We start from the raw sequence: 19,186 nt of genomic DNA, 5'->3' as shown, positions 1-19,186 counted from the left end.
CAAACATTGGGTTTTAGCGACATCAAGCGGAGGGGAGTGACAGATCCTTTTTGTGATTATGATTATTATTATTATTATATAGTGAGATTTGCTTTCCTCCCTTATCTATCTATCTATCTATCTATCTATCTATCTATCTATCTATCTCACCGGGGGTGAAAACTTTTGAACAGGATAAAGATCTCATCATTTTGTTAAAAAAAATATATATATATATATATATATCCATTTAGTACTGCCCTTCAAAAGCAACAGAAGATACTTGCATGTTTCCCGGAAGACAAATTTAGTACAATTTACCTAATTAATCTTCAAATTCAAAAAGTTTTCACCCCCGGCTCTTAATGCATGGTGTTTCCTTCTGGAGCATCAGTGAATGTTTGAACCTTTTTTAATAGTTGTGTTTGAGTCCCTCAGTTGTCCTCTGCGTGAAAAGATGGATCTCAAAATCATACAGTCACTGCTGGAAAGGGTTCAAATATGCAAAAGATGCTGGAAAACTGAAGAATCTGCAGGACATGGAGGATTTTTCTGAAGAACAGAGCTCAGTTTAACTGTTCAGAACAAACAAGGGACTCATGAACAACCATCACAAAACAAAAGACAGTCATCCAGGTAACCACACACAGTATTAAGAACCAATGAATGGGGTTATTTTAATAATTTCAGCTATTTTTTTGTCTTGTGGACTAAATGTAAACATCTTTTATGTAAAATATCTTACTCAGGACTGTGCTAATAAAAAAAAAATAACATGCATTTTGTTTGATCTCTCTTATTTTGTTAAAATTATTCACATTTTCACAGATTCTGCAAGGGGTTTTGCAAAAAAACTGTGTGTGTGTGTGTTCATTTTATTAAATGAAGACTTTTGCAGTGCATTTTTCCCACCTCAAACTGTGAAATGTCATTACACAGCCTTTAAAACAAACCTTTTGGAAGAATTAAATACATATTTACTGTTTTATTTAAAAATCCTAAGAGTGAGTATATGTCAAATATTTATTCCTTAAAACTACTAAAATAGTCGTTTGGGAATGAATTAATAATGTATATTATTTTTAGATAAATATACATTCATAAAAGTGCAGTTACATTCCAGTGAATGTATTTTGAATAGATGTTTTAACAAGCCACTATGAACTTATTTTGATGTTCTCCCAGTTTAATTTTCAACCCCGTCGTTTCATAATCAGTTCGGAGTGAATGTTAATATAACACTATTATTAAATTGAAGTCTTTAGCGGAGTACACATTGTACATTCTTATTGGTGGACGCAAAGAGTGACAGTCCGTTCCTCCAATCATCGGTCTCAAGAGAGGCGGAACTTCCGCTGACAAAACATGGAATGAGCGGAAACCGCTGCAGAAGCCAACCGCCTTTCCTCTTGTACTGTATCTGAAGCAGGTCTCGCTGTCTGTCGGCCTGAAAAACGGACCGCGGACCAACACAAACGAGCAGAACGAGGAGCGGTGCATAGAGGGACGACAAGATGCCGCACAACTTCCGGCCCGGGGATCTTGTCTTTGCTAAAATGAAGGGATATCCCCACTGGCCGGCCCGGGTAAAAGCACACACCCCCACCAGCTTCACCTCAGCGCCTAGCCATTTACGCATCATATGTATATATGCATAATTTTTGTAAACAAACTCGAAGTATATATTACTCCAGAGTCTAAACATCTTAATTATGTGTTTGTTTCATATTATTACCCTAGTAATGAATGTATGAGCCTAGCTGGCTTGCTAACTTGTTTGCAGGAGGAGCAGCAAAGGTCGCGTGTCCGCAAAGTCTTGTTTATTTTTGTATTTTATACATTAGGAATCGTCTTTAGATGCATAATGGGGTAAAATCTGGATAATTACTGCATTTAGACTTGGGACTTTTATATTCCTTTGTTTTAATAACATGTAAAATGCAATGAGGGGGGTTGAGTTGTCTTGTTTACACATGGAGATACTTTCTTGCACGTGACTTACTCATGCAAAGTGCAAAGTAGAAAACTCATTTGTTAATTTGTACTTAATTCTATAAACCTTCAAATTTCCACTACTGAAGGTCTGATGAACATGTAATAATAACCTTATTTTAATATTTCTCCTCCAGATTGAAGATGTTGCAGAAGGGGCTGTCAAACCTCCGCCTAATAAAATCCCCATTTTTTTCTTCGGGACTCATGAAACGTACGTATCCCTGGATTTTAATGAGCACCAGGTTATTAATGATGATAAATGGATGCATATTACTTGTTATGAGCTGTGTGCATAACCTCATTGTTTTCTCAGTGTTTTTTTATTTTAAGTATGGTGGGGCCTTGCTTGTCTAAACTGTTATGGCGTAACAGGTGGCACCTTTTTAGACCAAATTTGTTTTCCCTTTTTCAAACAGAACTTTGTAGACACCTTCATATATTAAAGTCGGCATGAAATGAAAAATCACCCAGTCTATTCGTTTAAATGCATGTTGCCGATCTTATTATAAACATTTCATCTGTACAGTTTCATTTGGTAAAAATGAGTTTTAACCTTATTATGTTGAACTAAAATGAGTGTCATGTTCACATATTTAAATCCAATCAACAACAATGCATAGAACCAAATTTCCATCCTAAATTTTTTGATTATCTGTTGTACTCGTATGTACGTCACAATACAGAAGAACAGATCTGTTGCTACTTCTGTTTCATCCCAACTTTATAATACTGATTTTAACTTTCCTTTCAGAGCATTCCTTGCACCCAAGGACCTTTTTGCATATGAAAAGTACCAAGACCGATATGGGAAGCCCAACAAAAGGAAAGGGTTCAACGAAGGCTTGTGGGAAATCCAAAACAACCCTCATGCGTCCTATAGCACACCTGCAGTAAGACTTCATTTCTCTATCTGCAATCGTCTGTTGTTTCATGACAGCAAATGCTGATTTCTTACATCTTCCTTTTATTTGTTTAGCCTGCATCATCATCGGACAGCGAGGACAACCAACCTGCGCCGGGAAGTGATGCAGAAGATGACGAGGAAGCAGTGGTGCCGAGGAAAACTGAAACAGCAAGTGATGATTCTGACTCTGGAAGTGAGAATCAAAGGAAGACGGCAGTGAAGCGGAAAGCACCTGCTGCAAAGGTATCCAAACTCGAAACAAGCCAACATGATTGAGATGATCGCAGTCATCTCATCTGTCATTTTTCTCTTGCAGTATTATGCATTATACTTTCAGGTGCTCTGAATTTCTCTTTTCAAAGCTCTTAATGTCAGTTTTGGTTAGTTACAAATTCACTAGTGCGGTTGTTAAGTAGTAGAGTCATTCTATGTTTTGAATGTGTTCATAGCTATGCCTAAAGTATATTTTTTTTATGTTTACGTTCTGTCGTACACATACGCTATATGTCCATATTAAAAATGAACTATACTTTGGGCTTAAAAAACGTAGTTTGGCACAATGTTCAATGGAGTGCCTGCAACCCCTTCATACTTGGAGTAAAAGGCCATTCACACCAAGTACGATAACATTAAAGGGATAGTTCACCCAAAAATTAGAATTCTGTCATTAATTACTCACCCGCATGTCGTTCCAAACCCGTAAGACCTTTGTTCATCTTCGGAACACAAATTTAGATATTTTTGATGAAATCCGTGACGTCTACATAGACAGCAATGCAACTGACATGTTCAAGGCTCAGAAAGGTAGTAAAGACATTAATAAAATAGTCCATGTGACATCAGTGATTCAACCGTAGTTTTATGAAGTTACGAGAACACATTTTGTGCGTTAAGAAAACAAAAATACAAACTTTATTCAACAGTTTCTTCTCATCCATGTCAGTCTTCGATGCGCGTTCACGAGAGAACCACGATGCATGCGTGTGCTTAAACTAAATAGTTATAGTAATTGTTCTAAATCTATGAAAGAAGGGAAGTTGACACCACAATTAAATTATTACTACACAGAGGAACGATATCATGGGAATCACTTTCAGATTGATTTTTCCAGCTGATCAATGCTAAAAACATTGGCAGCCAATCAGAATCCACTTTAAAGAACTTGAGCATTCAAAGCGGCTGATGACAAAACTGCAGTGTGCATATATATTTTAATATATAGGTATATTTTTATGATAGCATAGCAGTAGTAACTGTAAAGGGACTATTTTAATGGGTAAATAAAATAAGCTGATGCAGTCCTAATTACTAAGCTCAGATGAGTTCATGTGTGTTTCTTATAGCAGTTAAAATGTAGGTTTAATTTAGTGATTTTAACTTTTAGTTTAGTGATTTTAATGCTTTAAAGAGCCATGTTAGATTGTAATTTTCTAATGCTATCTGTTCTAACTATAACAGGGACAGCTGTCATAAAACCAGAGAGAAAGAATGCATGGCTATGAGAGAGTCAGTAGTAAAATCATTGCATTCCTATTGGTCAGTGTTAGAGGAGCTCAGCTTAGCCTGACAGTTCGCCTGCCCTGGACCAGGTTAGTTTTCCAGCATAAGTAGCCACAGTGACTGAGGTTGATCTTTGTTAAATTTGCTTTATGGAACCAAATCATTTGACAGTGAGTCAGACTAACTGAAATAAGCCTGGCCTATATGGTAAACTTGTTTTATGAAACAGGCCTCGAGGCGTTAGAAGTCAGAAGACACAAGTTAATTTATGATTTGCTGTCTGTCTGAACCAAAGAAATAAAAGCAATCATATTTTTTTCCATTGCATCGAATTGCATTGTGTTGAATCGAATCGAATCGAAATCGGATCGCACTGCATCGTAACAGGGGTGAATCGCATCGCATCGCTAGCTGCTTCATAATGTATCTTCAGTGTATCGTATCGTTGGCTATTCATCAAGATGCGTATCGCATTGGCCTCAGTTATGGAGATGCACATCCCTAATATATATATATATATATATATATATATATATATATGTATATGTGTGTGTGTTTCCCACAGACTTGGACTCTATTTGTGGCGGCATATATGCAAATTCATTCTCTGCCAGCAGGAGGTGCTTTTAGAGCAGGAGAAATAGCTGTTTCCCCGGTAACGCTGTACACAAAGCAGAGCTCCGCTCACAAACTTTGCTTTATCAGACATTACATGCAAGATGAAATGAAAATTACATCCAAAATTTTCTGAAAACAGTCTGTTTCCTTCAGAAATACAGTGATATAAAAACACCCGCACCGGGTTTCGATTTTGAAACGTGCAGTGCTCGTTTATTCAACGAAGTCAAAGCTTTTTGAAAAAATCTTATTTGTGGCGGTCAGTTTTGATATCGTGTTTATATGTGTGTGTGTGTGTATATATATATGTATGTGTATGTATATATATATGTGTATGTATATTTATGTGTGTATATAAAACATATCGTCCATTGGTGTGGACGGGTTTTACAAGATTAGTTCACTCCAGAATTAAAATTTCCTGGTAACACTTTACAATAAGGTGTCATTTGTTAACATTAGTTAATGTATTAATTAACATGAACGAACAATGAACACTACATTTATTACACTCTTTATTAATCTTTGTTAATGTTAGTTATTACATCTTAGATGACATGGGGGTGAGTAAACTAATCCTTTAATACTCACATAAACTACTTTTATGGTGCTTTTGTGTCCGTTTTGAAGCTTGAAAGCTTCGTGAGTTCAATTGAATTACATGGACAAGATGTATGAATAAATATAAAACATCTTTCATGTCAAACTTTGCAGCGGCCACCAGTGAAGAGATCACGGGCATCATCCAGTGATCGAGATGGAGAGGAGAGTGGATCTCCCTCAGAACCCGAACCATCACCCAGCTCGGACTCTGACTCCGGCAAAAACAGCGACCAGGTATTCTCGTCCGAAATTTGCTCAAACATCTCATAGCTTCATTACTATCAAAAAATGCTGTGTGGTTAATAAAATGCACATTAAAATCATATTAACAAGTTACTAATGTGGTCTATAGGACTTCACGCCACAGAAGGAGTCGGGCGGTCGAGGCGGCAAAAAGCCAGCAGGCAGAGGCAGGAGGAAGGTGAGACAACCTCATTGACTTGTTGCCATCTATAATTACATACTTGCTTGATCTTACACTCCTTTTTTTTTTTATCATTTTAGAAGGCCTCATCTGGCTCCGATTCAGAATCAGGCTCCCAGTCAGATCAGAGGGCCGCCAGGAGCGATTCAGAAGACGAGAAGCCCCGGCCGGCCGTCTCTGGATCTGAATCGCAGTCTGGATCCAAATCCGACTCCGATTCAGAACCTCCTGCTCCTCCTGCAAGGAAAGGCCCACAAGGGCGCAAGAAAGGTGAGAACATGTGCTTTGCAACGTGAAGCCAGCACATATTATAATTAGTTTTAACGGTTTAGTAGTTGCGTTGAATGGCAGCACAGTGGATGGAAACTTTACCTGAGACAGTTGTCCTCGGATATCAGGAATCCTAGACAAGTACATCAGAATATTAAAGGACACTTTTCTTTTTGCGTCATTCTCCAAGCGGAGAAACCTCCGCCAAAGCCACGAGGAAGGAAACCCAAACCAGCTCCAGACAGGGCTCCTACATCTTCATCAGACAGCGATAGGTGAGTTTGGTTTATCTGTTCCTTTTTAGCATTTGTACATATGTTTTCACACTGATGATGATTATAGTATTTCCTTTCCGTCATAAATCAGTTAACCCAAAAATTAACCCATGATTTACTCACCCTCAAGCCATCCTTGTATATGACTTTCTTCTTTCAGACAAATACAATCAGAGTTGTATTAAAAAAAATGTCCTGGCTCTTCCAAGCTTTATAATGATGGCCGAGATTTTGAAGCCCAAAAAAGTGCATCCATCCATCATAAAAAGTGCTCCACAAGGCTCCGAGTGTTAAGAAAAGCCTTCTGAAGCGAATCAATGCGTTTATGTAAGAAAAATATCCATATTTAAAACTTACTAAACCGGAATCTTTAGCTTTTACTGGCTGTCATACTCACGTTCACGAGAGAGTGGATGACGTAGGCGTAGCGTAAGCTCCGGTGAGAAGTGATGAGATGTTTCCATCAGACTAATATGTTGTCAAATACAATTCACATGATCATGACATGAAAGAACATACAAATATTCTGCGAATTTTTGAGCAACACATGGATGATTGTTTGAGTTTGTATTCTTATTCAAAGCGACAGCGAGACGGACCGCGTCAGCGAGTGGAAGAAGAGAGACGAGGAGCGGCGGAAGGAACTGGAGGAGCGAAGGAAGAAAGAGGAGGCTGAAGAACTCCGCCGGCTCCGGGAACGAGAGAAAGAGGAGGAAGAGAAAAGGAAAAAGGAGAAAGAGAACAAGGCCAGGAGAGAAAGCAGCAGTGGCAGCAGTAGCAGCAGCAGCTCAGACGATGAAGTGGATGATCACCCTCTCAAAAAATCCAAGAAACCTCCGCCTCCCCCGATCCCTGCACCTTCAGACTCCGACTCACCACCACCTGCAGAGGCCAGTCTCCAGAACTATACCCAGACTCTTTCCACTAGTGTCGCTGCTCAAAATGTTTACTGTGTTTGGGTTGTTGTTTCCTCTTTAGGTGAAGAAATCCGCCAAACGTCAAGACAGCCAGAAAGGGCGGCAAAAGAAAGAAAAGGAGGCGAAAGAGAAAAAAGAGAGGAAGATCAAAGATAAGAAGCCTCAGAGATCAGAGGAGAAACACAAAACGAGGCATGTATTTTGAAGTGTTAACTTATGATATATTGTAGTATTTATTAGTATTCTGAATTAACTGAAAATATAAAAATAAAAGCTTTTATTTTAAGTTTTAATAATTTTATTGTGCTTTTGTCACTTTTAATATTTTTTGTATTTTTGTTTACCTTTAATTTACTTTTATTTCAGTAAGTTGCCAAAGCAAACTTTTTAGTTTTGAATTTGTTTTTTTTTTCTTTTTAAATTTTTTCATTTAATATTTGTTCTATTTTATTTGTATTTAAGTTTTTATTGATTATTTAAAATTAATTGGTTTTAATTTTAGTATTTTCTGTTTTAATTTTATTGTTAGTTAATGTTTTAGTTATTTAGTGTTTTTTCCCCCTTTTTAAAATAAGTATGTAGTTTTTATGTCATTTATTTAAAGTAATAAAAATGTGTTGGTGTTTTTTTTTTTTTTTTTTTTTTTGTCTTATAATATTTTTTTTTAGTTAACTATAATAACCCTGATAATAACACCACTGTTTCCCACAAGGCCTAAGCCCGAGAAGCCGAAACGGAAGTCGGCGCGTATACCTGAGAAGAAAGTCGAGAAGAAAAAAGGTCAAATGAAACGTTCTCATGGCTGTTCAGTCCTTTTGAGTCATTTTACGGTCAGTCAGTCTTTAACTCTTGTTTCTGTCGCCCTGTATAAATTCAGAACCCTCACCTGAAGAGAAACTACAGAAGCTCCACACAGACATCAAGTTTGCACTGAAGGTTGACAACCCTGTAAGTATTGACATCATCAGCCTTGAATGGCATTCACTTGAAACACATATAATTAAAATGACTGGAAACATTGTTCTACCAATTTTACAGCAAAGTCTAGTATTCAAACAACCAATGAGTTTGGTCATATTCTCCTAGGATGTCGATTCATTGAATCAGTTGATTCAAACCTGTTCGTATGGTTCAGTGGTATTTAATGAACCACACATGACCTCTAAACTTTCAAAATGCTGTTGAATTTAGTCTCTATTTATAGCAGAGGCTGTATGTGTGAAAATGTCGTGATGTGTGAATCCCATGGTATCATTCTGCGTATTCTGCTTCCTTTTAATCTGTAGGACATTGAGAAGTGTCTGCAGGCCCTGGACGAGCTCAGCTCAGTTCAAGTAACCACTCAAATCTTGCAGAAGAATGCAGATGTTATTGCCACACTCAAAAAGGTACAAGCATTTGTAATCCATTTAAAGGGATAATTCACCAAAAATGAAAATTCTGTAATTAATTACTCGCTCTCATGTCGTTCCAAACCCATAAGACCTTCGTTCATCTTCGGAGCACAAATTAAGATATTTTTGATGAATTTTGAGAGCTCTCTGACCCACCCATAGACAGCAAGGGTCGTTACATGATCAAGGCTCAGTAACGTAGCAAGGAGATAGTTAAAATAGTCCATGTGACATCAGTGGTTCAACCGTAATGTTATAAAGCTACAAGATTACTTTTTGTGCACAAAGAATACAAAAATAACAACTTTATTCAACAATTCATCTCCTCCGCGTCACCCTGTAACGCCATTTTGGAGAGTATCACATGTGTAAACAACATATGCAATGTATGCCGACATGTTGTTTACATTCAGATCAAAGTGTAAACAACGTAAACGGCGTATCTGCATACATACGTTGTTTACATTTGTGATACTCTCCAAAATGGCGCTACAGGGTGACGCGGAGGAGATGAATTGTTGAATAAAAATTATTTTTGTTTTCTTCGCGCACAAAAAGTAATCTTGTAGCTTTATAACATTACGGTTGAACCACTGATGTCACAAGGACTATTTTAACGATCTCCTTGCTACGTTTCCGAACCTCGTTAGGATCGTTACTGTCTATGGAGGGTCAGAGAGCTCTCAAAATTCATCAAAAATATCTTAATTTGTGTTTTGAAGATGAACGAAGGTCTTATGGGTTTGGAACGACATGAAGGTGAGTAATTAATGACAGAATTTTCATTTTTGGTGAACTATCCCTTTAATGAGAAGGATTTCCAAGTTAAACAGCATATTCAACAAAAATTAAAGCGTGAAATATGTAATGTTATAAACAATTGAATGAAAATATATATATATATATATATATATATATATTTTTTTTTTATACATCTTGTACGCTTCTGAGTCTTTTGTGTCTTTTTAGATTCGCCGATACAAAGCAAGCAGTGCGGTTATGGAGAAGGCCACTGCAGTCTACAATAAACTAAAGCTCCAGTTCATTGGCAAGATTGAGACCAGTAAACCAAAACCAGATGAAAAGAACCCAGAAACCAACGAGCAAGACACACAAAACACAGGTAAACTGTCATATTACAAGTTTTCACATGCAGTAATCAAATGAGCTTTAAAACATGCTTGTTCTTTGGGCCTTCCTTCCAGACGACTCCAAACCAGTGAACGGCGAATCAGAAAATGAGAAAAAAGATGTTTCTGAATCCGAAAGCAACCCCAAACCTACAGACCAAGAGAAACAGGATGAGAACAAATCCCCGAACGGTATCAGGTGAAGAGCGGCCACCTTTCGCTTTCCTGGTCCTTAAGCAAAATAGCTTGCCGATTAATTTCGTATTTGTCTTTCAGGCCCGAGCCTGATGAGCCAGATGAGCCAACAGAGCAGCAAACACTCACAGCTGAGTCCACAGAGGCCGATCCGGCAGCAGACACAGACGGAAAAGAGGACAGCAGAGCGCAGGACGAGCAGATGTCTTCTGAGAGCTGAACGTTTCACAAACACACTTTGGCTTCCTTCGTTCATTTGTGTTACTTTTTGTCTTCCCACCTTTGTGACCTACATGAGTTTTTCGTGTTGTACATAAAACGTGATATGAACATTATTAGCACTTTTGAATCGGGACGTCATGAGGCAAAACAAGCGCCTTAATCTAAATGTTCGATGTGGATGATTCTGCACTACCCACATTTGGTCAATCGAGGGCGAACGTTTTATTTCAGAACCACGCTGACGTCTAGGAGGAAAAACACCGAAGCCCAATTGTATTTGAAGACTGTGCTTGTATTATGTAGCCGCTTTTTATGAGTAAAACCTTTTTTCCTTTTGTTTTTTACGAAAAAATAAGGAAAATGCTAAAAAAAAAAAAAAAAAGGTAAAAGAAAGCAGTCTGGTTTTGTGTTGATTGACCCACTAAGCCATACAGCAAGAGATCATGAGGTTTCATCATCATCATCATCATTATTATTATTACTGCACAAATCTACATCTGATCTGTCTGGTATGGATTTCAATAACCTTCAGTGTCTATGGACTTTCACTAAACTCTGTAGACTGTTTGTTGTCTGTTTGGTATTCTAATAATAACAACTTACATCTGCATAGGTTGACCCAATAATGCTATTATTTTCTTGGATGTCATAAAACATGCTTATCATGCTTATTATAAACATGTTTCTAGTGCTATGTAACTTGGTCGGAGATTTTTTTTAGTATCTGTGAAGGAATAAATAAAAATTCCGCATGATGGCCACAATTTTGAATGTTTTCATAGAAGTACCATGTTTTATATTGTTCAGAATATGATGCCTAGTGCATACTACGAAGTATAGACTGCATGTTTTTGTACTAGAGTAGAATAATAGGCTATATTCTGTTTTAAAAAAAAACACCCATTGTGGTGATCTCTTCTATTACTTCTAAAAAGTATAGTTTTTATGATTAATTGCCTTTTAAATAACGTGTGAGTTCTGTAATCAGCTCAGTATTTACTTAATTTATTCTGTACAAAATTTTTTAGTTATTCCTATAATTAAATTATTGGCAGAAATTAGCGACGCGTTCGGTCGCTCGCGTAAACAATGGCTTTGATTGGTCTAGAGAGCGCTGACGTCACTCAGTTTATTTTATTTAAAGAATAACTTATAATATAAAATAACGAAAAGAGAAAATCTCTTATGTCAAACGAAGAATAAATGCATCTCATAAGTACTTTGTTGAGCAAAATACCAAGTACCCAGAAATTATTATTATTATTATAATAGTATTTAGTTAGAAAACACTGCCTTGTTCAACATAATATCTCCAGAAATACATTTATTTATTTATGCAATATGAAACTGTAATCTGTGAAACCAATAAGCACGTTCTCCACAAAATGTTTAAGACGCAAATGTCAAAAAAAATCCTAAACACCGAAAAGCGTCACGCAGGGAAGCGTCCAGTGCGTCGCGTTGCGTTGCGTTGCGTCGCGTCGCGTCGCAGTGTGGAGGGGTTTGCCAGTCAGGTGATCGGTCCGCCATTTTGTCAGCCATTTCCTACACTGGTCCGCTGCAGATCAACGCTTACAGAAAGAGCGAAAGCCCTCTGCACAGGCCGCTGTTCGGGACTGAATGAGAGACTAGCGCTCTAGCGGGCCGGTCAGTGCTCACATAAAGCCCGTGTTTGCGGTTCGGTCCGGTAGGACAGGAGGGAAATCATCATGGCTCTGAAGATCGTGAAGGGGAGCATCGATCGGATGTTCGATAAAAACCTGCAGGATTTAGTACGTGGCATTAGGAACCATAAGGAAGATGAGGTGAGGCACTTTATCCGTTTATTTCCATTTATTTGCCTCTGCCTCAGAATATGAGGTTTTTGTAAATTTGCATTAAACGCAGCTGGTATAGGCAATGAATCAAGCTTATCTCGTGTCAGTGATCTCAAATCACCTGATTTCAGGTGAGCTAACCGGCTATAACCTGCCTAGATAACAAACAATTTTTTTTAACACAATAAATTAATATTTCAGTGCTTTCTTAGCATTTGTGTGGCAGGTGACAGCTGTTAGTGCTGGTAGAACAGTCTGTCATCGTTTTGTTTATCATGAGTGAGGCCAGTTAGCATTGCTAACGGTTAAGACACTTAACGTTATATGAATACATTCTGCAAAGTGAATACAAATTTGATCCCATCCTGTTTTTTTATATTTTGTACAAACCGTGTAATTATAAATAATAAACAGACTGGGTGTGATAAAGAACAGATGTCAATTCCAAATAGCTGGCTTCACTTATGTGAGTCATGAGATTGGCCGTGTCTTAACATCTAGTGAGCTGCCTATCTAGACAGTATTTTCTAGACAACGTTCGATGACGCAAGCGATGCTCAGAAATGTTAGATTCGAATGTTCGAATACTGTGATGTTGACCGATTTTCGATTCGAATGTTCGAATACTGTGATGTTGACAGATGTTCGATTCGACTGTTCGAACGCGCCGATAAATTCCTAGTTCAAACGTTCCAGTGCCCCTGCCATGCCAAAATACTGGTTAAAATGGTTGAACATTTCTATTATACACACAATGTTCAGGGCGAACATTTAAACTTGCATTAAATTTGAATGTTCTGATGTGCTTATGATGCTCGGTTCGAGTCTTCAAATATGTTTAGATGAATCAGAGATGCCCAAAATGTTTGAACATTCATATAAATTTTAAACGTTATTTAAAATTTATGAAGAGGCATTCAAAATTGTCAAAAATGTTCAATTCGAATGCACTCATGAACTTGTCTGTGATGCCAATAAATGTTCTATTCAAATGTTCAAATGCACCTACGATGCACAAAATGTCCGGTTCAAATGTTTGAACTTGCTAATGTGGGCGATTTGAACGTTTTGATGTGTTTATGATGCTCAAATATGTCAATGCTCGAATAACTCAAATATGTGAACGCACACGTGATGCCCAAAAACATTTGGTTCAGATGTTCGAACAGGTTTATAGAGTTCCGTGATTTCTGTGATGCCCAGAAATGTTGTCTAGGTAGGCAGCTGAGATGTTATGGAGACACAGCCGTTGTAGTGGCTGTTTGAACACAGCGTCAGGGATGAGATTCGCTGGTTTCTTGTGATTTCGTTTTGTGATGTGTGGTTGAAATGTGGAAACATTTGTAGGCCTCAGGCTGCCTGGTTACCTATAATGACAAGGCTGAATTTTCTCTTCCAATATGCTCCATCCTCGCCCCTCCCTTTGAAAAAAGGAACAAGATGCTGTGACAGTGAGCATTTATAATCACAAACAGGGTTTCCCCACTTTTATGGCATCAGAATACTGTTCCCTTTTTTGGAGATTCATATTGATTTTAGTCACCGGTTAACCTTCCAGCAGACAGCAAGTCAGTGATTTACATGTTATGAAATGCAATAAACCTACTGAACACTGATGTGAAGTGTTTCTGATGTGCTGTAGCCGGTGAATGTGTTAGTTTGACGCAGGGTGGACCTTCCTGGATGACCTGCATTGTCCGATGTGGCCTTGAGTCTGTGGCGAAAAAACAGCAGTGCGATCACGTCTATAAAAAAAATCACTCTCTATTAAACTATTCATGCTCATTTCCACTGTTTTTACATTTAGGTTACTTGAAGCTAATCTTTAAAAATACTAATAATTTAATAACACTGTTAAATGCAATCTTTAACAAATCCTAAAATGAATCATTTTAAAAAGTCGTGATGGCCAAATTCACTAAAATGTATTTATTCATTTAGTCTTCATTATTTATTGCATATATTTTTATTTATTTTTGACGAATTGTTATAAAATTTTATTATTTGCCATTTATCCATTGTCAGCCATAACATTAAAATAATTATCGGTTTATCGGTGTTGGCCGAAATGTTAATATCTGTGTCGGTTTTTCAATTAAACATTTGTGTTAATTCCAATAAAGCTGAAATAAAATATAAATATTAGTTGAAAAAAGAAATGTTGCCTTTGCAACTAGTGTAAGTTGTAAGATGACGCACTAAAATTACTATCTGAAAACTAGAACTGAAATAAAAAAATTCAACTAAAATTTGAAAAAATTCAAAATATTTCTAAAAACTAAAATGGTATATAAATAATACTAAAATTTACATATTAATAATATAATTTTCTGCACTACTTTCATAATCGGTTCTTCATTTTTATCGAGTGCCAGTTGCAGCTCTGCTTAGTAAACACTCAAAGTTGCTCAAAGTTTAATCCAGTCGTTTCATTTTGTATAAAAACTTGGCTTCTCATTAGTCACTTCATACTATAATCTTGATTCAGGTCTGACTGGTTTTACTCTGTTTGGTCGCCTGCTTTCATTATAGTTCAGTATCAAACTGAATTTAAGTAGCACCTTTTGTGCATTCAAACACACTTTATTCTCTGCTTTAACGTTCCCGTTCTGGTCTCCTGGCCTGCTTAATCTGCAAACACCTGGAGTCAGGTATCAGCAAGGCTTCGTCAGTGTAACCTGTACCGGCATACCTAGATATCGTGTCTGTTACCTGGCCAACAACGGACAGTGCTGTGAAATATTCATAGGCTCCTGAATGAACTGTCAGACTGTGTGTGAGTGTGTGTTCGCTGCTCTGTTTGCTCTCTGCCGGTGGTTTCGCGTGAGACCTCTATATTTGTTTTCCACAAGAGGTGGGTGTACTTATCCAAAGCACTGGCTGGGGCTCAAAACTAGTGAGCTGCCTACCTAAATGATATTTCTGGACATCGTAGTTGCATTTAAAACACACAGTTTTGGAGTTGAATCATTTTTGGGGCATCATAGGTGCCTAATTTTACAGTTGTCAATTGTTTGCTGGTTTGTGTTTGAAAAGAAGGAAGGAATGCAGGTTTTTCTCCAGACTGTGGTCTCTTGTTTGCTTGGGAAGGACATTGAGTTCGTCTTCATACTTCATACTTCAGTGACGGTTTGCTGAGCTGGTCGAATCCAAATCTTGGCTAACTAACAAATATTTCAGTCACGCAATGGGCTGAAATTTCCCATAATGCATGATTCATTGGAGCTGAATGAGGATCGGACATTCTATTCCCACATGTTTAGCTCTTACGGGGATGAAATTACCCATAATGCATCATTCATGACGATTTGACAGGGAAACCTTCCGAACAACTGTTTTACCTCTGGAGTTTCATTTTTACTGGGTTGAAATTAACCTTAATGCATCATTCACGAGGGTTTTGCAATGATGTGGGCTGGAAAATCTTCTGGAGAACCTTTTGTTGACCTTGTTTTTCAGTTTTCTCTGGGCTTCAATTACCCATAATGCATCATTCACAAAGGTTTTGTGAAGATGGGGCTTGAAAATAGTCTAGAGAACCTTCGCTCACTTTATATTTTTGTTTACTAGGTTGAAATCACCCATAATGCTCCATCTAGATGTGACAGAAAAACATTTTGAAGAATCTCACAAGGGTGGAAATGACCCACAATGCAACCATTCGCAAGAATTTCATAAGGACGTGATAGGAAAACCTTCTGAAGAACTTTTGTTTACCTTGTGTTCTCAGTCTCTCTGAGCTTAAATTACCCTTAATGGGTGACAAGGGGCTTGTAAAGATGTGACTGGAAAACCACATTTACACTTTTTACCCCAGTGAAGATGTGGTAAACGAGGGGTTGTGCCCATGTAACGGCTCTCTAACCCCTTCGGTTGTTGCTGTCATTGCTCTGGCTGTCTCATGACTAAAGACACATGACCAGCACACTCGCCCATACAACAGCACCCTGTGTGTCCCTGAGATGAAGAGTGTGTGTGCTGGGTGTCCAAGGTTCTTCTCTCTTTTTTTTAATGAACTTATTTTGTAAACATTTAACAATGTAGTGGTTAATCAGCGCTTTTAGTCATTCTTTCCACACACGACCTAGTTTTGAGCATGTTTTGTTACATTTTTATTTTTCAACAATGCATCTTTGTGGCTCTGTGGATTGTTGCTTATATATAGTCTAATGTGAGTTCAGACTGGATTTCATGGATTGTTTTCCTCTGCTCCTAATGAGACAAAAGTTTTATCTAGGCATGTGCGCTACACACATTTTATAAATGAGATGAATAATTTTATAATTAACATAATATTTTGAGACACATACTGTATAATTTCTTGTTTCAAGTGAAATCAGGCATTTAAAACATTTGAAACAAAGATGAATGATAAATAGTTTTGATTTATGGTGAAAAGTGATTAACTGATCATTTGAAGGAGTAGTTTATATAAAAATTAAAATCTTGTCGCTTATTAGCCCTTGTGTTGCTTCAAACCCATATTATTATTTTTTTTTTATTGTAAAACACAAAATAATTATTTGGCAGAATGGCCGACCCAGTCTTATTTTAGTATCATTAAGGTACTATTATAGTGTTTAATTACCATTTTGAATTAGTTTTTATTTTCTATTTTCATTTTGTTTTATTAAAAGTTTTAGTGATTTTGTTTTGGGTGTTTTTTTTGTTTTGTTTTTTTTTATGTCTGTATAGCATTTTATTTCAGTTTTAGCTATTTTAGTACATCAAGTTACACTAAATGAACATGATCAATTTTGTGGGAGCCGTCTGTTCTCGCGGTGCTTTGATAACGTCATACAACGATTGTTCTGCGTGCTGCATTACATGACGTCATATACGTTTAAAGCCGGCGTGAGAAAATAAAACCATGACGGCGGTAGAAGATCAAACCTCTTCCAGAGTTCTTTCTGCAGCTTCACGTTTTGAATCCCAGCTGCAGGAAAACATGACTAAACATGACTGAAACGGTGTGCAAAGTAACATAGCACTTTATTTTATTCCAGAAAGTATTTCTTCTGCTCATTTTGTTGAACATTTGACTATTATATTAATGTGCAAGTTCAGGGTTCAAGGTACTTTAAATATACACTGTGTATGTGTATGCTCCTGAAATAAAAGTTTAGAAAGTTGTGACTCATTGTTTTTATTAATATAACTCGTCATATACAGTCTCTTTTAAGGGTATAATCAACTATTTTCCATTGTCTAGTATTTAATAAGCAAACAAAAATCCAAAAAATTTTTTATTGTGACAGTCTGTATATTAAGTGTATCATTCAACTTTTTCCCATGGTCTAGAGTTAAAAACGAAAAACGCAACACATAGCAATATCGAATCGCAATACTTGTTGAATCGAAATTCAAGTATCGTGATAGTATCGAATCGGGAGGTTGGTGTATCGTCCCATCCCTAATATATATCGTTTTGATCAATTATTATCTAGATATATTTTCAGTTAGAAATACAGCAAATCCCACTCTGTTGAAGTTTCAGTTGAAGATGTTTATTTCAGTTAATTTCAGGCAGAGATTTGATCTATGCTTCAGACAACAGGAAGCTAAACAATGCCCCAGGCAGTCATGGAGAGCATTGTTGTCTTGTATTTTTGGCTCAGTCTTTTTCTGTTCCTTCTACAGGCCAAATACATCTCGACATGCATCGATGAGATCAAACAAGAACTCAAACAGGACAACATCGCTGTTAAAGCCAATGCAGTCTGCAAGCTCACCTACGTAAGAGTGTCCATCGTTTATATCCTCTGATCTGCTTCATAATGCTTTGAGCTCAAGCCGTCACTTATTCTTGTGCTTTCTCCTCCTAACAGTTGCAGATGCTTGGCTATGATGTCAGTTGGGCTGCGTTCAACATCGTGGAGGTGATGAGCTCCTCCAAATTCACATACAAGGTGAGAGGCGACGTCGAAAATAATATTAGCGCGTTTAGTCAGACCAGATCCAGAGGTTCTCAACATTTTTATTATTTATATGCTATTTTAGTATTATTTGGGACCTTCTAGCAAAGTTATGTTTGTATTTTAAATATTTTTTATTTCCAATTATTTCACTGAATGAAAACAATTTTCGATAGTTTAATATTTATTTTACTTTTAATTTTAGTTGTACTTTGCAACACTGGTTATATATAGACTTTATACAATAAGTTCCATTTGTTAACATTAACATGAACTAAGAATAAAAAAATGCTTTTGAACCATTTATTAATCTTAGTTGACATTACTATCAAAAGTTATAACTGTTAATATTATTTAAAGACCTGTGCTGACATGAACTAATATTAACAAAGATTATTAGATGCTGTACCGAATGTTTTGCTTATTGTTAGTTATTAACAGAACCATTGTACAGTTACAGTACAGTTTTTTTTTTTTTTTTTTTTTTTTTTTAGTAATTGTAGTATTTAAACTTGAGGACTCTTCTAAACCATATTTTAAGTTTTTAATCTAATCTTTATATTTAATTTTTTTCAACTTCGTTTCAGTTAAACAATTTTTTTTTTTTTTTTTTTTTTTACGTTTAAATTTTTTTCTAGCGACGCTGGTTCATAAATGTATTTTTTCGTCTCTTGTTTTCAGCGAATTGGCTACCTTGCAGCATCGCAATGCTTTCATGAGGGGACTGATGTTATCATGCTGACAACCAATCAGATCCGCAAGGTGCGCTTTGAACTTCCTGTTTACCTCTATTTGTTTTGATTACACTGGTTGCCAGTTATTTCAGTATCACTGAGATACTATTATTGTTTTTAGTTAATTTAGTACACCTGGTTAAACTAAATTAAGATGAGAAATGGTGCCTTGGCAACTAGTTGAATTAGTGTTTTCATTTTATTTAAATAAAAACTTATATTTAAATTTAAGAATATATTTCATTTCAGTTAACATTTATTTTGTTTCAGGTAAAGAAAATGTTTTTAATGGAT

At 36.7% G+C, this 19,186-nt stretch overlaps 2 protein-coding genes across 7 annotated transcripts in view; both read left to right on the top strand.

Annotated features, from left to right (window-relative positions):
* The first annotated feature begins 480 nt into the window (after positions 1-480).
* hdgfl2 (HDGF like 2) lies at positions 481-11,190 on the top strand. 2 transcript variants are annotated; one of them, XM_058760801.1, is made up of 17 exons: positions 481-615; positions 1,406-1,565; positions 2,109-2,185; positions 2,726-2,864; positions 2,951-3,121; positions 5,711-5,833; positions 5,952-6,020; positions 6,104-6,293; positions 6,484-6,568; positions 7,152-7,458; positions 7,547-7,677; positions 8,198-8,265; positions 8,363-8,433; positions 8,772-8,873; positions 9,849-10,002; positions 10,085-10,208; positions 10,286-11,190. In XM_058760801.1, the coding sequence occupies exons 2-17, from the start codon at positions 1,494-1,496 to the stop codon at positions 10,422-10,424; spliced, it is 2,022 nt and encodes a 673-aa protein (XP_058616784.1). In that variant the 5' UTR covers positions 481-615; positions 1,406-1,493; the 3' UTR covers positions 10,425-11,190. The 2 variants fall into 2 exon arrangements, with proteins under 2 accessions (XP_058616784.1, XP_058616783.1); XM_058760800.1 differs by lacking the exon at positions 481-615 and having other exon boundaries at positions 1,342-1,565.
* Positions 11,191-11,877: 687 nt separating this feature from the next.
* ap3d1 (adaptor related protein complex 3 subunit delta 1) overlaps positions 11,878-19,186 on the top strand; it is a 31,729-nt gene continuing 24,420 nt past the window's right edge. For 3 of the 5 annotated variants that reach the window (XM_058760206.1, XM_058760208.1, XM_058760205.1), the window contains exons 1-4: positions 11,879-12,231; positions 17,884-17,979; positions 18,072-18,152; positions 18,840-18,920. In XM_058760206.1, coding sequence (XP_058616189.1) covers positions 12,136-12,231; positions 17,884-17,979; positions 18,072-18,152; positions 18,840-18,920 — 354 coding nt within the window. In that variant the 5' untranslated portion in view covers positions 11,879-12,135. Of the gene's footprint in view, positions 12,232-17,883; positions 17,980-18,071; positions 18,153-18,839; positions 18,921-19,186 lie in introns of all 5 variants that reach the window. The other 2 variants (XM_058760204.1, XM_058760209.1) reach the window with 2 other exon arrangements.

The sequence above is a fragment of the Onychostoma macrolepis genome, chromosome 22 (assembly GCF_012432095.1).
Source record: "Onychostoma macrolepis isolate SWU-2019 chromosome 22, ASM1243209v1, whole genome shotgun sequence".
Taxonomy (NCBI): Eukaryota; Metazoa; Chordata; class Actinopteri; order Cypriniformes; family Cyprinidae; genus Onychostoma; species Onychostoma macrolepis.
The sequence above is the reverse complement of the archived record's forward strand: the minus strand, read 5'-3'. Positions and strand labels throughout refer to the sequence as shown.

Excerpts from the sequence above, each read along its gene's own strand:
- hdgfl2 (XM_058760801.1), top strand. The coding sequence starts at position 1,494 with ATGCCGCACAACTTCCGGCCCGGGGATCTTGTCTTTGCTAAAATGAAG. Across the intron at positions 1,566-2,108 it reads ATCCCCACTGGCCGGCCCGG|ATTGAAGATGTTGCAGAAGG; the intron begins GTAAAAGCACAC and ends TTTCTCCTCCAG. Across the intron at positions 8,266-8,362 it reads GAAAGTCGAGAAGAAAAAAG|AACCCTCACCTGAAGAGAAA; the intron begins GTCAAATGAAAC and ends GTATAAATTCAG.